The sequence below is a fragment of the Salmo trutta genome, chromosome 2 (assembly GCF_901001165.1).
Source record: "Salmo trutta chromosome 2, fSalTru1.1, whole genome shotgun sequence".
Lineage (NCBI taxonomy): Eukaryota > Metazoa > Chordata > Actinopteri > Salmoniformes > Salmonidae > Salmo > Salmo trutta.
This window is the reverse complement of record NC_042958.1, coordinates 39,480,569-39,502,405: the sequence shown is the minus strand read 5'-3', so window position 1 is coordinate 39,502,405 and position 21,837 is coordinate 39,480,569. Positions and strand designations below refer to the sequence as shown.

The window sequence follows — 21,837 nt, the reverse complement described above, 5'->3', positions numbered from 1 at the left end:
TGTGTCTGGGACTGCCTGTGTTTGCGACAGCTGTGCTGACTCCAACTACACTGATCCAGCAGCAGCTTCGTCGTCGAGTTCGGCTCCTTTCCCTCTCTCTAGATCTGACAGGGGCTCTGCCTGCTGTGGGAGGTCTGGACCTATCGCCGGGAGCAGCGGGCGTATGCTATCCTGATTCTTATGGACCCATGAAATGTTCAACGAATTGTGTGAGGGGTAGGAATGGGCAGATTTCTCCATTCCCTTCTCTGGCTGTTGTATTGGGCAGTTCATTGGTGAGAAATGTCTCAGTCCCTGGAGCAAAAACGTTGTGGTATCCAGGAGCACGAGTACAGGACATCAATAAGCTGCTCCCAAACATGTTAAACCTGCATCAGGACATTCAGTCTATCATAGTTCATGTTGGATTCAATTACATTATTAAGGGCAGCTCAGAACAGCTGACATTTGATTTTAAAGAACTAATTGGGTCACTAATTGACAACAACAAACGCCCCATAATATCTGACCCTCTGCCCTCCCTAAATCGTGGCATTGACCGATTTAGGGAGCAGTCTTTTAGCCTTCCATAACATGCTACCAGACTATTGCAGCTCTGTGGGTGGAACATTTAATGACAATTCTGGAAACCTTCTGGAAACAAAGCTCATAATATAAGGAGGATGGGATCCACCCAAATCATTTGTGTTCCTGGATCAATATAAGGCTGTGTTGAGACAATGACTTATCAATGACCCAAGCCCAGCCCAGCTCCCTACCATTCTGTTGCTGAATAATCATAATACTTTAGCAAATGTACATTATACCAGGGGCGTTGGTAGACACAATGTAAGTAACCTAATTTATGTCCCTCTAAATGTCCTGAATGTCTCTGCTGATCCTACAGCTATTGTATGCAGCAGTCAAGTGTCTATGAAGCAGAGTTATACTGTTAACACTGAGGTGGTGATCCCTAGTAGGAAGTCCACTGTGTGCAGCTCACCCTGCGCTAACATAAATAACATGAGAATATGAGAATATCTACTTCTGCTTAGCTTCTCAGTAAAGCAATGAAAAGAAGCAAGCATCCCAGAAATGTGTTAAAAAATAGCCCACGTTAACATATGTAACCTAAGAAACAAGGTTCATGAAATCAAAAACTTGCTAGTAACAGATGATATTCATATTCTGACAATCTCTAGTTAGAAACAGGAATAAAATCATTCATCAACATGTATTGAACACATCTTTACTAATGCTACAGAAATGTGCTTTAAAGCAGTATCCAAATACATTGGATGTAGTGATCACAGTATACTCTTGTAGCCATATTTCAGGAAAACTAACGTTCCAAAAGTTGGGCCTAATATAGTGTATACGAGGACATACAATACGTTTTGTAGTGATTCCTATGTTGTTCTGGCAAGTAATATTTGTTTGTCCGTGGTGTATAATGAGGAGCAACCAGACGCTGCACTTGACACATTTATGAAATTGGTTATCCCAGTTACTAATAAACATACAGCCATTATGAAAATGATGGAGGATGATATTGCCATATCCTATTTTCCATATCTTCAATCTAAGCCTACTAAAAAGTGTGTTAAATCAGGCTACCTGCCGCCCCTGTATTTGTGTCACGCCCTGACCTGAGAGAGCCTTTTTTATGTCTCTATTTAGGTTTGGTCAGGGTGTGATTTGGGTGGGCATTCTATGTCCTTTTTTCTATGCTTTGTATTTCTTTGTTTTTGGCCTGGTATGGCTCTCAATCAGGGACAGCTGTACATCGTTGTCGCTGATTGGGAGTCATACTTAGGGAGCCTGTTTTCCTTTGGGGTTTGTGGGTAGTTAATTTCTGTTTAGTTATACCTGACAGAACTGTTTGGCTGTCATTTTCTTGTTTTGTTCAAAGTGTCTCGATTAAAATTAAATATGACCACTCAACACGCTGCGCCTTGGTCTACTCCATTCAACAGCCGTTACAGATCTACCCACCATACGAGGACCAAGCAGCGTGGGAACAAGGAGCAGAGGGTTCAGGATTCGTGGACTTGGGAGGAATTTCTGGACGGAAAGGGACCATGGAGACAAGCTGGGGAATATCGCCGCCCGAAAGAGGAACTGGAGGCAGCGAAAGCTGAGAGGCGGTGGTATGAGGCAAGGGAGCGCAGCAGGCACGAGAAGTTGGCCTGAGTCAGGAAGGAATTCAACGGGAGCCAACTTCCCGTGCTTACAGGAGGCAGCGTGGTACTGGTCAGGCACAGTGTTATGCGGCAGAGCGCACGGTGTCCCCAGTACGCGTTGAGCACCCGGTGCGCTACATCCCAGCTCCTAACATCTGCCAGGCGAGACTGGGCATCGAGCCAGGACGGGTTGTGCAGGCCGTGCGCTCCAGACCTCCAGTGCGTCTCCAGGACCCCGTCTATCCTGTGCCTGCGCCCAGAACCAGGCCTCCTGCATGTCTCTCCAGCCTGGTGAGTCCTGTGCCTGCGCCCACAGCCCACACATGCGGTGACCTCACCTGGTTTAACTTCTATGGGCTACGTGGACCTGCGGGACACAGCCAGTGAAATATCAGGGCGGCAAATTCAAAAACAACAATGTCATAATTCAACTTTCTCAAACATACAACTATTTTACACCATTTTAAAGATACACTTCTCCTTGATGTAACCACATTGTCTGATTTCAAAAAGGCTTTACAGCGAAAGCAAAACATTAGATTATGTTAGGAGAGTACATACTGTGAACCATCAGATCCTCCTCTCCACCCTCTCCGAGTTGGGCATCTCCGGCGCGGCTCACTCTTGGATTGCGTCCTACCTGACAGGTCGCTCCTACCAGGTGGCATGGCGAGAATCCGTCTCCGCACCACGTGCTCTCACCACTGGTGTCCCCCAGGGCTCAGTTCTAGGCCCTCTCCTATTCTCGCTATACACCAAGTCACTTGGCTCTGTCATATCCTCACATGGTCTCTCCTATCATTGCTACGCAGACGACACACATTTAATCTTCTCCTTTCCCCCTTCTGATAACCAGGTGGCGAATCGCATCTCTGCATGTCTGGCAGACATATCAGTGTGGATGACGGATCACCACCTCAAGCTGAACCTCGGCAATACGGAGGAGCTCTTCCTCCCGGGGAAGGACTGCCCGTTCAATGATCTCGCCATCACGGTTGACAACTCCATTGTGTCCTCCTCCCAGAGTGCTAAGAGCATTGGCGTGACCCTGGACAACACCCTGTCGTTCTCTGCTAACATCAAGGCGGTGACCCGATCCTGTAGGTACATGCTCTACAACATTCACAGAGTACGACCCTGACTCACACAGGAAGCGGCGCAGGTCCTAATCCAGGCACTTGTCATCTCCCGTCTGGATTACTGCAACTCGCTGTTGGCGGGGCTCCCTGCCTGTGCCATTAAACCCCTACAACTCATCCAGAACGCCGCAGCCCGTCTGGTGTTCAACCTTCCCAAGTTCTCTCACGTCACCCCGCTCCTCCGCACACTCCACTGGCTTCCAGTTGAAGCTTGCATCTGCTACAAGACGATGGTGTGAGCTGTGAGGGGAATGGCACCTCCGTACCTTCAGGCTCTGCTCAGTCCCTACACCCAAAGAAGGGCACTGCGTTCATCCACCTCTGGCCTGCTCGCCTCCCTACCTCTGCGGAAGCACAGTTCCTGCTCAGCCCAGTCAAAACTGTTCGCTGCTCTGGCACCCCAATGGTGGAACAAGCTCCCTCACGACGCCAGGACAGCGGAGTCAATCACCACCTTCCGGAGACACCTGAAACCCCACCTCTTTAAGGAATACCTGGGATAGGATTAAGTAATCCTTCTAGCCCTCCCCCCTACCCTCACCCCCAAAAAAGATATAGATGTACTATTGTAAAGTGGTTGTTCCACTGCATATCATATGGTGAATGCACCAATTTGTAAGTCACTCTGGATAAGAGCGTCTTCTAAATGAAGTAAATTTAATGTAAATGTACACAGTCATAAATAATCACACAGCCATTTTCCAAGCAAGGACATGTGTCAATAAATCCCATAACACAGCTAAATGAAGCACTAACCTCTGATGATCTTCATCAGATGACACTCCTAGAACATTATGTTACACAATACATGTATGTTTTGTTCGATAAAGTTCATATTTGTATCCAAAAACAGCATTTTACATTGGCGCGTGATGTTCAGAAAATGTATTCGCACCAAAACTACCGGTGAATGTGCACATCAATTTACAAAAATACTCATCATAAACGTTGACAAAATATATAACAATTATTTAAAGAATTATAGATGGACTACTCCTGGATGCAACCGCTTTGTCAGATTTTAAAATAGCTTTACGGAGAAAGCACATTTTTCAATATTCTGAGTACATAGCTCAGCCATCACAGAGAGCTATACAGACACCCGCCAAGTTCGGGGCAACCTAAACTCAGAATTAGTATTATAAATATTATCTTACCTTTGCTGATCTTCGTCAGAATGCACTCCCAGGACTGCTACTTCTACAAGAAATGTTGTTTTTGTTCGAAATAATACATATTTATGTCCAAATACCTCCGTTTTGTTAGTGCTTTCAGAGCACTATCCAAAGGCATAACGCGCGAGCCCGGTACCAGAGACGAAAAGTCAAAATGTTCCATTACCGTACTTAGAAGCATGTCAAACCCTGTTTAAAATCAATCTTTATGGTATTTTTAACGTAAAATTGAGATAATATTCCAACCGGACAATAGCGTATTCATTCAAGGAGAAAAAGAAGGAACGGCGTGCTCGCGTGACGGCGCATATCCAATCCCTTTGTCCACAGGCAGTCCACTCAGTAACTGAGCTCCTATTATCTGCCCAGTAACAAGAGAAGGCTGAAACAACTTTCTGAAGGCTTTTGACAGCCAATGGAAGCCTTAGGAAGTGCAACGTAACCCCACAGATACTGTAGTTCCGAAAGGGACTAGAAAAAAGAACTACAATTTTCAGATCCTCCACTTCCTGGTTGACTTTTTCTCAGGTGTTTGCCTGCCATATGAGTTCTGCTATACTCACAGACACCATTCAAACCGTTTTATAAACTTCAGTGTTTTCTATCCAAATATACTAATAATATGAATATTCTAGTTTCTGGGCCAGAGTAGTAACCTGATTAAATTGGGTATGTTTTTCATCTGGCCGTGAAAATACTGCCCCCTAGCCCAGACGGGTTAAATGATGTTTCTAGTGACATTATCTCTCTCATCATCACTCAATGCATAGGTTTACCTCCACTGTATTCACATCCTACCATACTTTTGTCTGTACATTATGCCTTGAATCTATTCTACCGTGCCCAGAAACCTGCTCCTTTTACTCTCTGTTCCGAACGTACTAGACGACCAGTTCCTATAGCCTTTGCCGTACCCTTATCCTACTCCTCCTCTGTTTCTCTGGTGATGTAGAGGTTAATCCAGGCGCTCTCGTTAACATTAGAAGCCTCCTCCCTAAGTTAGTTTTATTCACTGCGTTAGCACACTCTGCCAACCCAGATGTCCTAGCCGTGTCTGAATCCTGGCTTAGGAAGGCCACCAAAAACCCTGACATCTCCATCCCTAACTATAACATTTTCCGACAAGATAGAACTGCCAAAGAGGACGGAGTTGCAATCTATTGCAGAGATAGCCTGCAGAGTTCTGTCTTACTATCCAGGTCTGTGCCCAAACAATTTGAGCTTCAGAAACAAGTCTCTCACCATTGCCACTTGCTATAGACCTCCCTCTGCCCCCAGCTGTGCCCTAGACACCATATGCAAATTGATTGCTCCCCATCTATCTTCAGAGCTCGTGCTGTTAGCTGACCTAAACTGGGATATGCTTAACACCCCGGCCATCCTAAAATCTATGCTTGATGCACTCAATCTCACACAAATGATCAATGAACCTACCAGGTACAACCCCAAATCCGTAAACACGGGCACACTCATAGATGTCATTCTAACCAACCTGCCCTCCAAATACACCTCTACTGTCTTCAACCAGGATCTCAGCGATCACTGCCTAATTTCCTGCATCCGTAATGGGTCTGCGGTCAAACAACCACCCCTCATCACTGTCAAACGCTCCCTAAAACACTTCAGCGAGCAGGCCTTTCTAATTGACCTGGCTCGGGTATCCTGGAAGGATATTGACCTAATTCCGACAGTAGAGGATGCCTGGTTATTCTTAAAAGTACTTTCCTCACCATCTTAAATGAGCATGCCCCATTCAAAAATGTAGAACCAGGAAAAGATATAGCCCTTGGTTCACTCCAGACCTGACTGCCCTTGACCAGCACAAAAACATCCTGTGGACTTACTGCATTAGCATCGAATAGCCCCTGCGATATGCACATTTTCAGGGAAGTTAGGAACCAATATACACAGGGAGTTAGGAAAGCAAAGGACAGCTTTATCAAACATAATTTGCATCCTGTAGCACAAACTCCAAAAAGTTCTGGGACACAGTCCATGGAGAATAAGAGCACATCCTCCCAGCTCCCCACTGTGCTGAGGCTAGAAAACACTGTCACCACCAAAAAATCCATGATAACTGAGAATTTCAATAAGCATTTTTCTAAAGGCTGGCCATGCTTTCCACCTGGCTACCCCTAGCCTGGCCAACAGCCCTGCACCCCCAACAGCAACTTGCCCAAGCCTCCCCCATTTCTCTTTCACCCAAATCCAGATAGCTGATGTTCTGAAAGAGCTGGAAAATCTGGACCCCTACAAATCAGCCGGGCTAGACAATCTGGACCCTCTCTTTCTGAAATGATCTGCCAAAATTGTTGCAACCCCTATTACTAGCCTGTTCAACCTCTCTTTCGTATCGGCAGGAACTAACGGGGATCCATAATAAACCACACCTTCTCCGCTATGCAATCTGGTTTCAGAGCTGGTCATGGGTGCACCTCAGCCACGCTCAAGGTCCTAAACGATATCATAACCGCAATCGATAAGAGACATTACTGTGCAGCCGTATTCACCGACCTGGCCAAGGCTTTGGACTCTGTCAATCACCATATTCTTATCGGCAGACTCAACAGCCTTGGTTTCTCAAATGATTGCCTCGCCTGGTTCACCAACTACTTCTCTGGTAGAGTTGAGTGTGTCAAATTGGAGGGCCTGTTGCCCAGACCTCTGGGAGTCTCTATAGGGGTGTCACAGGGTTCAATTCTCGGGCCGACTCTTTTCTCTGTATATATGAATGATGTCGCTCTTGCTGCTGGTGATTCTCTGATCCACCTCAATGCAGACGACACTATTCTGTATACCTCTGGCCCTTCTTTTGACACTGTGTTAACTAACCTCCAAACAAGCTTCAATGCCATACAACTCTACTTCTGTGGCTTCCAACTGCTCTTAAATGCAAGTAAAACTAAATGCATGCTCTTCAACCGATCGCTGCCCGCATCCGCCCGCCGGTCTAGCATCACCACTATGGACGGTTCTGAATTAGAATATGTGGACAACTACAAATACCTAGGTGTCTGGTTAGACTGTAAACTCTCCTTCCAGACTCACATTAAGCATCTCCAATCCAAAATTAAATCTAGAATCAGCTTCCTATTTCGCAACAAAGCATACTTCACTCATGCTGCCAAACATACCCTCGTAAAACTGACCATCCTACCGATCCTCAACTTCAGCGATGTCATTTACAAAATAGTCTCCAACACGCTACTCAGCAAATTGGATGTAGTCTATCACAGTGCCATCCGTTTTGTCACCAAAGCCCCATATACTACCCACCACTGCGACCTGTACGCTCTCGTTGGCTGGCCCTCGCTTCATACTCGTCGCCAAACCCACTAGCTCCAGGTCATCTACAAGTCTCTGCTAGGTAAAGCCCCGCTTTATCTCAGCTCACTGGTCACCATAACAACACCCACCCGTAGCACGCGCTCCAGCAGGTATATTTCACTGATCACCCCCAAAGCCAATTCTTCCTTTGGCCGCCTTTCCTTTCAGTTCTCTGCTGCCAATGACTGGAACGAACTGCAAATATCACTGAAGCTGGATACTCATATCTCCCTCACTAGCTTAAAGCACCAGCTGTCAGAGCAGCTCACAGATCACTGCACATGTACATAGCCCATCTGTAAATAGCCCCTCCAACTACCTCATCCCCATACTGTATTTATTTATTTATCTTCCTCCTTTGTACCCCAGTATCTCTACTTGCACATGCATCTTCTGCACATCAATCATTCCAGTGTTTAATTTCTATATTGTAATTTCTTCGAGACCATGGCCTATTTATTGCCTTACCTCCCTTATCCTACCTCATTTGCACATACTGTATATAGACTTTTTTTTCTCCTGTATTATTGACTGTATGTTTGTTTATTCCATGTGTAACTCTGTGTTGTTGTATGTGTCGAACTGCTTTGCTTTATCTTGGCCAGGTAGCAGTTGTAAATGAGAACTTATTCTCAACTGGCCTACCTGGTTAAATAAAGGGGAAATAAAATAAACAGAGAGGAAGAAGCGTCCATCCAGAATGCTCGGATCACCTTCTCAGCGAAATAGTCCAGTGCACACTGAGAGCGAAACGCTCTGAATTTACGAATGGACAATCTGACAACGCTCTGAGTTTACAAACGCCCAGGCACTCCAGATTACATTTACACCTGTAGTATAAACCAGCCTTTAGTCTTGAAATCTTTGGTTGTTTAGTACATAGCCTGACGTTAATCCTGGCTAAAGGTTAACAGGGTGTCAACGAAAGAAGAGCTCTCTAGTAGGTGTACCAAAAGTTCACGGGCCATTTTCACAAAGTGTATCAACTTTCAAAGCAGAATTACTTTCCCATTGTTCCTCAACTGTAGTGTATGATAGACCATTTTCTAGCTCTGAGTGTCTACTTTTATATAATGTAAAAAACACAATTTCAAATTTTGCTACATAAGACCAAATCAAGCCGGTCGGTCGCATATGTGGTAGTGGAGTGGTGGCGTGAGGGAACACACTGAATGTGTTGGGTAAGGTGTTATGAAATGTAATGTCATGTAGTATTTTAAACTGTAAATAACTGTCTTACTGTTGGCGGACCCCAGGAAGAGTAGCTGCTTACTTGGCAGGAACTAATGGGGATCAATAATAAACCCCAGGAAGAGTAGCTGCTGCCTTGGCAGGAACTAATGGGGATCCATAATAAACCCCAGGAAGAGTAGCTGCTGCCTTGGCATGAACTAATGGGGCTCCATAATAAACCCCAGGAAGAGTAGCTGCTGCCTTGGCAGGAACTAATGGGGATCCATAATAAACCCCAGGAAGAGTAGCTGCTTCCTTGGCAGGAACTAATGGCTCCATAATAATCCCCAGGAAGAGTAACTGCTGCCTTGGCAGGAACTAATGGGGATCCATAATAAACCCCAGGAAGAGTAACTGCTTCCTTGGCAGGAACTATTGGCTCCATAATAAACCCCAGGAAGAGTAGCTGCTTCCTTGGCAGGAACTAATGGGGCTCCATAATAATCCCCAGGAAGAGTAGCTGCTGCCTTGGCAGGAACTAATGGGGATCCATAATAAACCCCAGGAAGAGTAGCTGCTGCCTTGGCAGGAACTAATGGGGATCCATAATAAATACAAAGTATATAGACATAATATGACATTTCAAATGTCTTTATTATTTTGAAACTTTTGTGTGTGTAATGTTTACTGTTCATTTCACTTTTGTTTATTATCTACCTCACTTGCTTTGGCAATGTAAACATATGCCTCCCATGCCAATAAACCCTTTGAGAGAGAGAGAGAGAGAGAGAGAGAGAGAGAGAGAGAATAAAGCCACTAGTTACCTGCAGGCTGGGAGAGAGGGAGGTATCATAGCGCTGCAGCAGCTCAGGTAAGCCCAGCAGTGGGCGGGGCATGGAGTGATGTGGGTGTGTCAGGGTGTGGAGGGTGTGGTCTAAGGTGTCGATACGGTAACCCCGTAGCAACGTATGGAACCCATCCCCGCTCAGGCCCTGCCGGTCGATAGAGGAGGTGCTACCGTACTCCCGGTGGAGCGCTGCGCCGGTGTTGGGGTTCACTGCAGTACCGTCTATTATAATGTCCTCGCTGTCGATATCACTGATGGTGACGTCACTGTTGGAACGTTGGCGGATGGGATGAAGCCCCGCCCCCTTTAGAGGGGAGCGTCCTAATAGGTCGGCCAGACTGTACCTGGGATCCTCCCCCGACTCAAAAGTTTCACTGAAGTCAGAGTCTAGAGGGGGCTGGTCATGTGACTGTATCACCGTTCCTGATTGTTCGAGAGGCTGCTGGTCGTTATGGAACGCCACGGCGATGCTGTCGTATTTGGGGGAGTTTTGGCATCCTCCATCACAGATATCCCTCCGGGGGGCGGGAGGCCAGTCTGTAGCCCAGGCTCGGATACCCATCTTGGGCATGGCTGGGGTCCCTGTCCCCCCTGTCTCCCCTGTCCCGTTGGTCTTCCCCCCACCACCACCACCATCAGGCTTGTTGCCCTGCTGTGTCCCCTGGGCTGGGGGCCCCATGCTGCCATTCAGGGCATTTAGTTTCCTGTTCAAGAGTTCCTCAGACTGAGGCTGCATGGCTCTCTGCTGCTCCTCCCCTGCACCTCCTCCTCCCTGCAGGCAGGTCTCGTCGTCTGCGGCAGAGTGATCACCACTCATATCCTGTAGCAGGCAGATTCTCAACTCCCCTCTCTGTCTGCATTACATGGTGAGACTCAGACATTGGAGGAGGCTGCTGAGGAGAGGAGAAGGTTGTTTTCCTGGGTCAAGGAGTCTAGGGGGCGATCTCGCACGCTGGCGTGACAACAAGGCATCTGGACATCCGGGGACCAACCACTATGGAGTGTTGAAAAACAGTAGTTTTCCGTCAGTTTTCCGTCAGTGAGTTCTCCTTTCACTGTGAGTTCGGCAAAGGCAAAGCAGTATTTTCCTCTTCCTTCACACTGCCTTGTTTCTCTCAGCTACATTGGAGTGTCTTCAGAGTGTGTGTTCAGAGTGTGTATTAATCTTAGTACACGAAGCCGCGGCTAATTCAGGAGGACAGCTGAAGAAGCTGGATGTGATCTGCTGGTTGAAGACAAAGACAGAAGAAGAAGACACTGTTAGAGAATGTTAACACTGCAGCACAGTGAGAAAACAAGGGAACTCTGAGGATGGCTACATGGGGAGAACAGAACAGAGATAGAATAGGGAGAACAGAACACATGGGGAGAACAGAACACATGGGGAGAACAGAACAGTGAAACAGAGTTAGTATAGTGAGGACAACAGAACAGAGATAGTATAGGGAAAACAGAACAGAGATAGTATCGGGGGAAGAACAGAACAGAGATAGTATAGGGAGAACAGAACAGAGATAGAATAGAGAGAACAGAACAGAGATAGAATAGAGAGGACCATAGAACAGTGATAGTATAGGGAGAAGAACAGAACAGAGATAGAATAGGGAGGAGAACAGAACAGAGATAGAATAGGGAGGAGAACAGAACAGAAATAGAATAGGGAGGAGAACAGAACAGAGATAGTATAGGGAGGAGAAAAGAACAGAGATAATATAGGGAGGAGAACAGAAGAGAGTATAGGGAGAACAGAGATAATATATGGAGGAAAACAGTACAGAGATAGTATAGGGAGGATAACAAAACAGAGATAGAATAGGGAGGAGAACAGAACAATGAACAGAGTTAGTACAGGGAGGAGAACAGAACAGAGATAGTATAGGGAGGAGAACAGAACAGAGATAATATAGGGAGGAGAACAGAACAGAGATAGTATAGGGAGGAGAACAGAACAGAGTTAGTCTGCTACTAAGACAAAACCATGCAGTCATAATGAGTAGATATGCTATTTACCACCACAAACCAATGCTGGCACTAAGACCCCACTCAACCAGCTGTATAAGGCCATAACCAAAGAAGAAAATGCTCATCCAGAAGTGGTGCTCCTAGTGGCTGGGGACTTTAATGCAGGGAAACTTAAATTATTTTGACCTAATTTCTACCAGTGTGTCACATGTGCAACCAGAGGAAAAAAACTCTAGACCACCTTTACTCCGCACACAGAGACGCATACAAAGCTCTCCCTGCCCTCCATTTGGCTAATATCCTCCTGATTCCTGCTTATCCCCTCAGTGGTGCGTGCTTAGTCCCCTCCTGTACTCCCTGTTCACCCACGACTGCGTGACCAAGCACGACTCCAACACTATCATTAAGTTTGCTGACGACACAACGGTGGTAGGCCTGATCACCGACAACAATGAGACAGCCTATAGGGAGGTCAGAGACCTGGCCGTGTGGTGCCAGGACAACAACCTCTTCCTCAACGTCATCAAAACAAAGAAGATGATCGTGGACTACAGGAAAAGGAGGACCGAACACGTCCCCATTCAGAGTTTAAAGTTCCTTGGTGTCCACATCACCAACAAACTATCATGGTCCAAAAACACCAAGACAGTCGTGAAGAGGCCACGACAACTCATTTTCCCTCTCAGGAGACTTGGTATGGGTCCCCAGATCCTCAAAAGGCTCTACAGCTGAGATTAGGGAGGGTCATGTCATTTGTAATTGATGCAATGTCTATATTTCTCAGTGTTTTAGAATTAGTTGCTTACTAGGCTATATAATTAGTTAATTATTATAATATAATTCGATTGTGCGTAATATTGGGAATTGTTAGATATTGTTAGATACTACTGCACTGTTGGAGCTGGGAACACAAGTATTTAGTTAGATATTACTGCACTGTTGGGGCTAGGAACACAAGCATTTAGTTAGATACTACTGCACTGTTGGAGCTAGGAACACAAGCATTTAGTTAGATACTACTGCACTGTTGGAGCTATGAACACAAGCATTTAGTTAGATACTACTGTACTGTTGAAGCTGGGAACACAAATATTTAGTTAGATACTACTGCACTGTTGGAGCTAGGAACACAAGCATTTAGTTAGATACTACTGTACTGTTGGAGCTATGAACACAAGCATTTAGTTAGATACTACTGCACTGTTGGAGCTGGGAACACAAGCATTTAGTTAGATACTACTGCACTGTTGGAGCTATGAACACAAGCATTTAGTTAGATACTACTGCACTGTTGGAGCTGGGAATACAAGCATTTAGTTAGATATTACTGCACTGTTGGAGCTAGGAACACAAGCATTTAGTTAAAATATTACTGTTGGAGCTGGGAACACAAGCATTTCGTTAGATATTACTGCACTGTTGGAGCTGGGAATACAAGCATTTAGTTAGATATTACTGCACTGTTGGAGCTAGGAACACAATCATTTAGTTAGGTATTACTGTTGGAGCTGGGAACACAAGCATTTAGTTAGATATTACTGCACTGTTGGAGCTGGGAATACAAGCATTTAGTTAGATATTACTGCACTGTTGGAGCTAGGAACACAAGCATTTAGTTAAAATATTACTGTTGGAGCTGGGAACACAAGCATTTCGTTAGATATTACTGCACTGTTGGAGCTGGGAACACAAGCATTTAGTTAGGTACTACTGTTGAAGCTAGAACCACAAGCATTTAGTTAGATACTACTGCACTCTTGGAGCAGGAAACACAAGCATTTAGTTAGATACTACTGTTGGAGCTGGGAACACAAGCATTTAGTTAGATATTACTGCACTGTTGGAGCTGGTAACACAAGCATTTAGTTAGATACTACTGCACTCTTGGAGCAGGAAACACAAGCATTTAGTTAGATACTACTGTTGGAGCTAGAAACACAAGCATTTAGTTAGATATTACTGCACTGTTGGAGCTGGTAACACAAGCATTTAGTTAGATACTACTGCACTGTTGGAGCTGGGAACACAAGCATTTAGATAGATATTACTGTTGGAGCTGGGAACACAAGCATTTAGTTAGATACTACTGTTGGAGCTAGAAACACAAGCATTTAGTTAGATACTACTGCACTCTTGGAGCAGGAAACACAAGCATTTAGTTAGATACTACTGTTGGACCTGGGAACACAAGCATTTAGTTAGATACTACTGTTGGAGCTAGAAACACAAGCATTTAGTTAGATATTACTGCACTGTTGGAGCTGGGAACACAAGCATTTAGTTAGATATTACTGTTGGAGCTGGGAACACAAGCATTTTGTTAGATATTACTGCACTGGTGGAGCTGGGAACACAAGCATTTAGTTAGATACTACTGTTGGAGCTAGAACCACAAGCATTTAGTTAGATACTACTGCACTCTTGGAGCAGGAAACACAAGCATTTAGTTAGATACTACTGTTGGAGCTGGGAACACAAGCATTTAGTTAGATACTACTGTTGGAGCTAGAAACACAAGCATTTAGTTAGATATTACGGCACTGTTGGAGCTGGTAACACAAGCATTTAGTTAGATATTACTGCACTGTTGGAGCTAGGAACACAAGCATTTAGTTAAAATATTACTGTTGGAGCTGGGACCACAAGCATTTCGTTAGATATTACTTCACTGTTGGAGCTGGGAACACAAGCATTTAGTTAGATATTACTGCACTGTTGGAGCTAGGAACAAAAGCATTTAGTTAGATATTACTGCACTCTTGGAGCTAGAAACACAAGCATTTAGTTAGATATTACTGCACTGTTGGAGCTGGGAACACAAGCATTTAGTTAGATATTACTGCACTGTTGGAGCTAGGAACACAAGCATTTAGTTAGATACTACTGTTGGACCTAGGAACACAAGCATTTAGTTAGGTATTACTGTACTGTTGGAGCTGGGAACACAAGCATTTAGTTAGATATAACTGAACTGTTGGAGCTAGGAACACAAGCATTTAGTTAGATACTACTGTTGGACCTAGGAACACAAGCATTTAGTTAGGTATTACTGTACTGTTGGAGCTGGGAACACAAGCATTTAGTTAGATACTACTGCGCTGTTGGAGCTGGGAACACAAGCATTTAGTTAGATACTACTGTTGGAGCTGGGAATACAAGCATTCAGTTAGATACTAGTGCACTGTTGGAGCTAGGAACACAAGCATTTAGTTAGATACTACTGTTGGAGCTAGGAACACCAGCATTTACTTAGATACTACTGTTGGAGGTAGGAACACAAGCATTTAGTTAGATACTACTGCACTGTTGGATCTAGAAACACAAGCATTTAGTTAGATATTACTGCACTGTTGGAGCTGGGAACACAAGCATTTAGTTAGATATTACTGTTGGAGCTGGGAACAAAAGCATTTTGTTAGATATTACTGCACTGGTGGAGCTGGGAACACAAGCATTTAGTTAGATACTACTGTTGGAGCTAGAACCACAAGCATTTAGTTAGATACTACTGCACTCTTGGAGCAGGAAACACAAGCATTTAGTTAGATACTACTGTTGGAGCTGGGAACACAAGCATTTAGTTAGATACTACTGTTGGAGCTAGAAACACAAGCATTTAGTTAGATACTACTGCACTCTTGGAGCAGGAAACACAAGCATTTAGTTAGATACTACTGTTGGAGCTGAGAACACAAGCATTTAGTTAGATATTACTGCACTGTTGGAGCTAGGAACACAAGCATTTAGTTAAAATATTACTGTTGGAGCTGGGACCACAAGCATTTCGTTAGATATTACTGCACTGTTGGAGCTGGGAACACAAGCATTTAGTTAGGTACTACTGTTGGAGCTAGAACCACAAGCATTTAGTTAGATACTACTGCACTCTTGGAGCAGGAAACACAAGCATTTAGTTAGATACTACTGTTGGAGCTGGGAACACAAGCATTTAGTTAGATACTACTGTTGGAGCTAGAAACACAAGCATTTAGTTAGATATTACTGCACTGTTGGAGCTGGGAACACAAGCATTTAGTTAGATATTACTGTTGGAGCTGGGATCACAAGCATTTAGTTAGATACTACTGTTGGAGCTAGAAACACAAGCATTTAGTTAGATACTACTGCACTCTTGGAGCAGGAAACACAAGCATTTAGTTAGATACTACTGTTGGACCTGGGAACACAAGCATTTTGTTAGATACTACTGTTGGAGCTAGAAACACAAGCATTTAGTTAGATATTACTGCACTGTTGGAGCTGGTAACACAAGCATTTAGTAAGATACTACTGCACTGTTGGAGCTGGGAACACAAGCATTTAGTTAGATATTACTGTTGGAGCTGGGAACACAAGCATTTAGTTAGATATTACTGCACTGTTGGAGCTAGGAACACAAGCATTTAGTTAGATACTACTGCACTCTTGGAGCAGGAAACACAAGCATTTAGTTAGATACTACTGTTGGACCTGGGAACACAAGCATTTAGTTAGATACTACTGTTGGAGCTAGAAACACAAGCATTTAGTTAGATATTACTGCACTGTTGGAGCTGGTAACACAAGCATTTAGTTAGATATTACTGTTGGAGCTGGGAACACAAGCATTTTGTTAGATATTACTGCACTGGTGGAGCTGGGAACACAAGCATTTAGTTAGATACTACTGTTGGAGCTAGAACCACAAGCATTTAGTTAGATACTACTGCACTCTTGGAGCAGGAAACACAAGCATTTCGTTAGATACTACTGTTGGAGCTGGGAACACAAGCATTTAGTTAGATACTACTGTTGGAGCAAGAAACACAAGCATTTAGTTAGATATTACGGCACTGTTGGAGCTGGTAACACAAGCATTTAGTTAGATATTACTGCACTGTTGGAGCTAGGAACACAAGCATTTAGTTAAAATATTACTGTTGGAGTTGGGACCACAAGCATTTCGTTAGATATTACTTCACTGTTGGAGCTGGGAACACAAGCATTTAGTTAGATATTACTGCACTGTTGGAGCTAGGAACACAAGCATTTAGTTAGATACTACTGTTGGACCTAGGAACACAAGCATTTAGTTAGGTATTACTGTACTGTTGGAGCTGGGAACACAAGCATTTAGTTAGATATTACTGAACTGTTGGAGCTAGGAACACAAGCATTTAGTTAGATACTACTGTTGGACCTAGGAACACAAGCATTTAGTTAGGTATTACTATACTGTTGGAGCTGGGAACACAAGCATTTAGTTAGATACTACTGCGCTGTTGGAGCTGGGAACACAAGCATTTAGTTAGATACTACTGTTGGAGCTGGGAATACAAGCATTCAGTTAGATACTAGTGCACTGTTGGAGCTAGGAACACAAGCATTTAGTTAGATACTACTGTTGGAGCTAGGAACACCAGCATTTACTTAGATACTACTGTTGGAGGTAGGAACACAAGCATTTAGTTAGATACTACTGCACTGTTGGATCTAGAAACACAAGCATTTAGTTAGATATTACTGCATTGTTGGAGCTGGGAACACAAGCATTTAGTTAGATACTACTGTTGGACCTAGGAACACAAGAATTTAGTTAGGTATTACTGCACTGTTGGAGCTGGGAACACAAGCATTTAGTTAGATACTACTGCACTGTTGGAGCTGGGGACACAAGTATTTAGTTAGATACTACTGTTGGACCTAGGAACACAAGCATTTAGTTAGGTATTACTGCACTGTTGGAGCTGGGAACACAAGCATTTAGTTAGATACTACTGTACTGTTGGAGCTATAAACACAAGCATTTAGTTAAATATTACTGCACTGTTGGAGCTGGGAACACAAGCATGTAGTTAGATATTACTGCACTGTTGGAGCTAGAAACACAAGCATTTAGTTAGATATTACTGCACTGTTGGAGCTGGGAACAGAAACATTTAGTTAGGTACTGCTGCACTGTTGGAGCTGGGAACACAAGCATTTAGTTAGATATTACCGTTGGAGCTAGAAACACAAGCATTTAGTTAGATGCTACTGTTGGAGCTAGAAACACAAGCATTTAGTTAGATACTACTGTTGGAGCTAGGAACACAAGCATTTAGTTAGATACGGCTGTTGGAGCTAGAAACACAAGCATTTAGTTAGATACGACTGCACTGTTGGAGCTGGGAACACAAGCATTTAGTTAGATATTACTGCACTGTTGGAGCTGGGAACACAAGCATTTAGTTAGATACTACTGTTGGAACTAGGAACACAAGCATTTAGTTAGATATTACTGTTGGAGCTAGAAACACAAGCATTTAGTTAGATACTACTGTACTGTTGGAGCTGGGAACACAAGCATTTCATTAGATATTACTGCACTGTTGGAGCTGGGAACACAAGCATTTAGTTAGATACTACTGTTGGAGCTAGGAACACAAGCATTTAGTTACATACTACTGCACTTTTGGAGCTGGGAACACAAGCATTTAGTTAGATATTACTGCACTTTTGCAGCTAGAAACACAAGCATTTAGTTAGATATTACTGCACTGTTGGAGCTAGAAACACAAGCATTTCGCTACACCCGCATTAACATCAGCTAAATATATGTTTTTGATTTGATATGGATGTGTGCCTGATGCAACCCATCATCTCTGATTCTCTGCTGGGTGAGTAATATTTATTGCACCTATAGCCTATGTTGTTTTGTCTCAAACAAATGATCCATAAAACAGGTGGCATAGCCAAGGAACGGGTGGCATAGCCAAGGAACGGGTGGCATAGCCATGTAACAGGTGGCATAGCCCTGGAACGGGTGGCATAGCCATGAAACGGGTGGCATAGCCAAGGAACGGGTGGCATAGCCTTGGAACGGGTGGCATAGCCTTGGAACGGGTGGCATAGCCATGGAACAGGTGGCATAGCCATGGAAAGGGTGGCATTGCCATGAAACGAGTGGCATAGCTATGAAACAGGTGACATAACCATGGAATGGGTGGCATATCCATGGAACGGTGGCATAGCCATGAAATGGTGGCATAGCCATGAAATGGGTGGCATAGCCATGAAACGGGTGGCATAGCCATGAAACGGGTGGCATAGCCATGGAACGGGTGGCATATCCATGGAACGGGTGGCATAGCCATGAAACGGGTGGCATAGCCATGAAACGGGTGGCATAGCCATGAAACAGGTGGTATATCCATGAAACGGGTGGCATATCCATGGAACGGGTGGCACATCCATGGACCGGTGGCATAGCCTACGCTCCAAAATGTGATGTGGTTACACGAGAACACTGACATGTTGCCAAGGCAGAGATCAGTAGCCGAGGCAACATGTTGCCAAGGCAGAGATCAGTGGCCGAGGCGCGGACAGTAATGGAGGCATTAATTCTAATGACAATCGGCAAATGTCATTACATTTTTTGGTGTTTTGTGTAACAGATCTCTGCCTTGGCAGTCACCACTGTTTGGAGGCTGAAATATGTTGTGAGTGGATGAACTTGAGTGTACAGCCTAGTAAGGAGCCCTTTGAAAGGATTGTTTGACAATCAGACGAAAACATCATGACTGGTTGTGTTTATGCCACAAAAAAGGTGGCATAAAGGTCATACATTTTATGACAATTCTTTATGACTAGGCCTACAGAGATGCTATTGAATTAATACTATAAGGATTAGGCAGCCACCTAGAGCTGCAGTTTGACATGGGAGACATCTTCTGAGCTGAACCTACCACCTAGAGCTGCAGTTTGACCAGGGAGACATCTTCTGAGCTGAACCTACCACCTAGAGCTGCAGTTTGACCAGGGAGACATCTTCTGAGCTGAACCTACCACATAGAGCTGCAGTTTGACCAGGGAGACATCTTCTGAGCTGAACCTACCACCTAGAGCTGCAGTTTGACCAGGGAGACATCTTCTGAGCTGAACCTACCACCTAGAGCTGCAGTTTGACCAGGGAGACATCTTCTGAGCTGAACCTACCACCTAGAGCTGCAGTTTGACCAGGGAGACATCTTCTGAGCTGAACCTACCACCTAGAGCTGCAGTTTGACCAGGGAGACATCTTCTGAGCTGAACCTACCAAGACGCACCTTCAACAACATATTAACACCTCACACTATTCTGCCCAAAAACAATGATAACTTATCTCACACAGTGGCATGAGGGCTATTTACATAGGTGAGCGCTGATGCCGCCCCATGATGCTTTGCCAAAGCCAAGGGTGCAAAATATTTGGCTTGTCCATGCCCAGCGCGCATCTCCAGAGGCCTCCCCTAAAAAATGGTGTTTAATTTGCCGTTATTATGTCCTGTTCTGCCGACTCTTAGCAGAGAAAAAGATTGTCCCGGGGCCAAACCTATTGACGACCCCTGCTGTACACTAGCCTATTCTAGTTTAGCAGGGATAGTAGGGGGTGGACATTTTTTGTCTCGCCTAAGGCGGAAGAACGTCAAGGGCACATATATTGTTTTGGTGCAGGTGCGTAGGAGGTACAGTACTGGGAAGACATAACATCTACTTTTACCCCTGATTAGACTAACATCCAGAGGGCTTTATGTTGGAGCCTATTTCTTCCTAGTTAAGAAATAGGAGGTAGACCTATCTGTTTGACAGACCAAATTAGGCTATGTCCATAGATTTGTAAATTTCTCCACCCACCATGCACCAGGTCCAGAACAGACTATGGGAGGTGCACAGTACTACATAGAGCCATGACTACATGGAACTCTATTCCACATCAGGTAACTGATGCAGCAGTAGAATCAGATTTAAAAAACAGATAAAAATGCACGTTATGGAACAGCGGGGACTGTGAAGAGACACACACACTCGTAGAGACACTCTCCACACACGTACATTGTAATATTGTTGTGTGGTGGTTTTATACATTTTGTATTGTATATATGTAGTGGTGTAATAATGTTATATGATGTACTGTTTTATCTGTTGTTTTATGTGTAATGTAGTAAGTGCCTTAATGTGCTGGAACCCAGGAAGAGTAGCTGCTGCCTTGCAATAGGCCTATCTTTTACTAAGAAAAGGGCTTAAAGCACAGTTCTACCCCTTGCTTAAGATTCTGATACATGTGGGCCTCCTGGGTGGTGTAGTGCTCTAAGTCACCACATCGCAGTGCTAGCTGTGCCACTAGAGATTCTGGGTTGGAGTCCAGGCTCTGCGACCAGGAGACCCATGGGGCGGTGCCCAATTGGCCCAGCGTCGGCCGGGTTAGAGGAAGGTTTGGCCGGCAGGGATGTTCCTGTCCCATCGTGCGCTAGCGACTCCTGTGGTGGGCCGGGCGAAATGCAGGCTGGCTTCCGGGTTAAGCAGACATTGTGTCAAGAAGCAGTGCGGCTTGGCTGGGTTGTGTTTCGGAGGCCGCACGGCTATCGACCGTCGCCTCTCCCGAGTTCGTACGGGAGTTGAAGTGATGGGGCAGGGCTGTAACTATCAATAAGATACCACGTATTTGGGGAGAAAAAGGGGTAGACTACTAGGTCTAGGGACACCTGCAGGTAGACTACAATGTCTAGGGACACCTGCAGGTAGACTACAATGTCTAGGGACACCTGCAGGTAGACTACAATGTCTAGGGACACCTGCAGGTATACTACTATGTCTAGGGACACCTGCAGGTAGACTACTATGTCTAGGGACACCTGCAGGTAGACTACTAGGTCTAAGGACACCTGTAGGTAGACTACTAGGTCTAGGGACATTGAGACCAAGAGGACAGACTGGGACCAAGAGTTTATGTTATCCTGGTCTGTTCAGCCTAACAGGGCCAGTTATCAGAGGACAGACTGAGACCAAGAGTTTATGTTATCCTGGTCTGTTCAGCCTAACAGGGCCAGTTATCAGAGGACAGACTGAGACCAAGAGGTTATGGGAATCAGACAGACATATGTTTTATTTATTTTTTATTGGCCCAATAGTTGTATCATTAAAAGCACAAACCTTTTTTTTTTTTTTTAAACGTTAGAAACAAGCCCCCCTCCTTGAACCCCCATGATGCCCCACAGCACTACGAAATCCCCCAGACGGTTCACCAGCCCCCCATAACATGCTCCACTGTTGAT

The 21,837-nt window shown here is 44.7% G+C and overlaps 1 protein-coding gene across 1 annotated transcript in view; it reads right to left on the bottom strand.

Moving 5' to 3' along the window:
- LOC115163089 (signal-induced proliferation-associated 1-like protein 2) overlaps positions 1 to 21,837 on the bottom strand; it is a gene marked incomplete in the record, with an annotated part of 359,029 nt that overhangs the window by 242,301 nt on the left and 94,891 nt on the right. Inside the window, 1 exon segment of the mRNA XM_029714698.1 lies at positions 9,801 to 11,048. Coding sequence (XP_029570558.1) covers positions 9,801 to 10,640 — 840 coding nt within the window.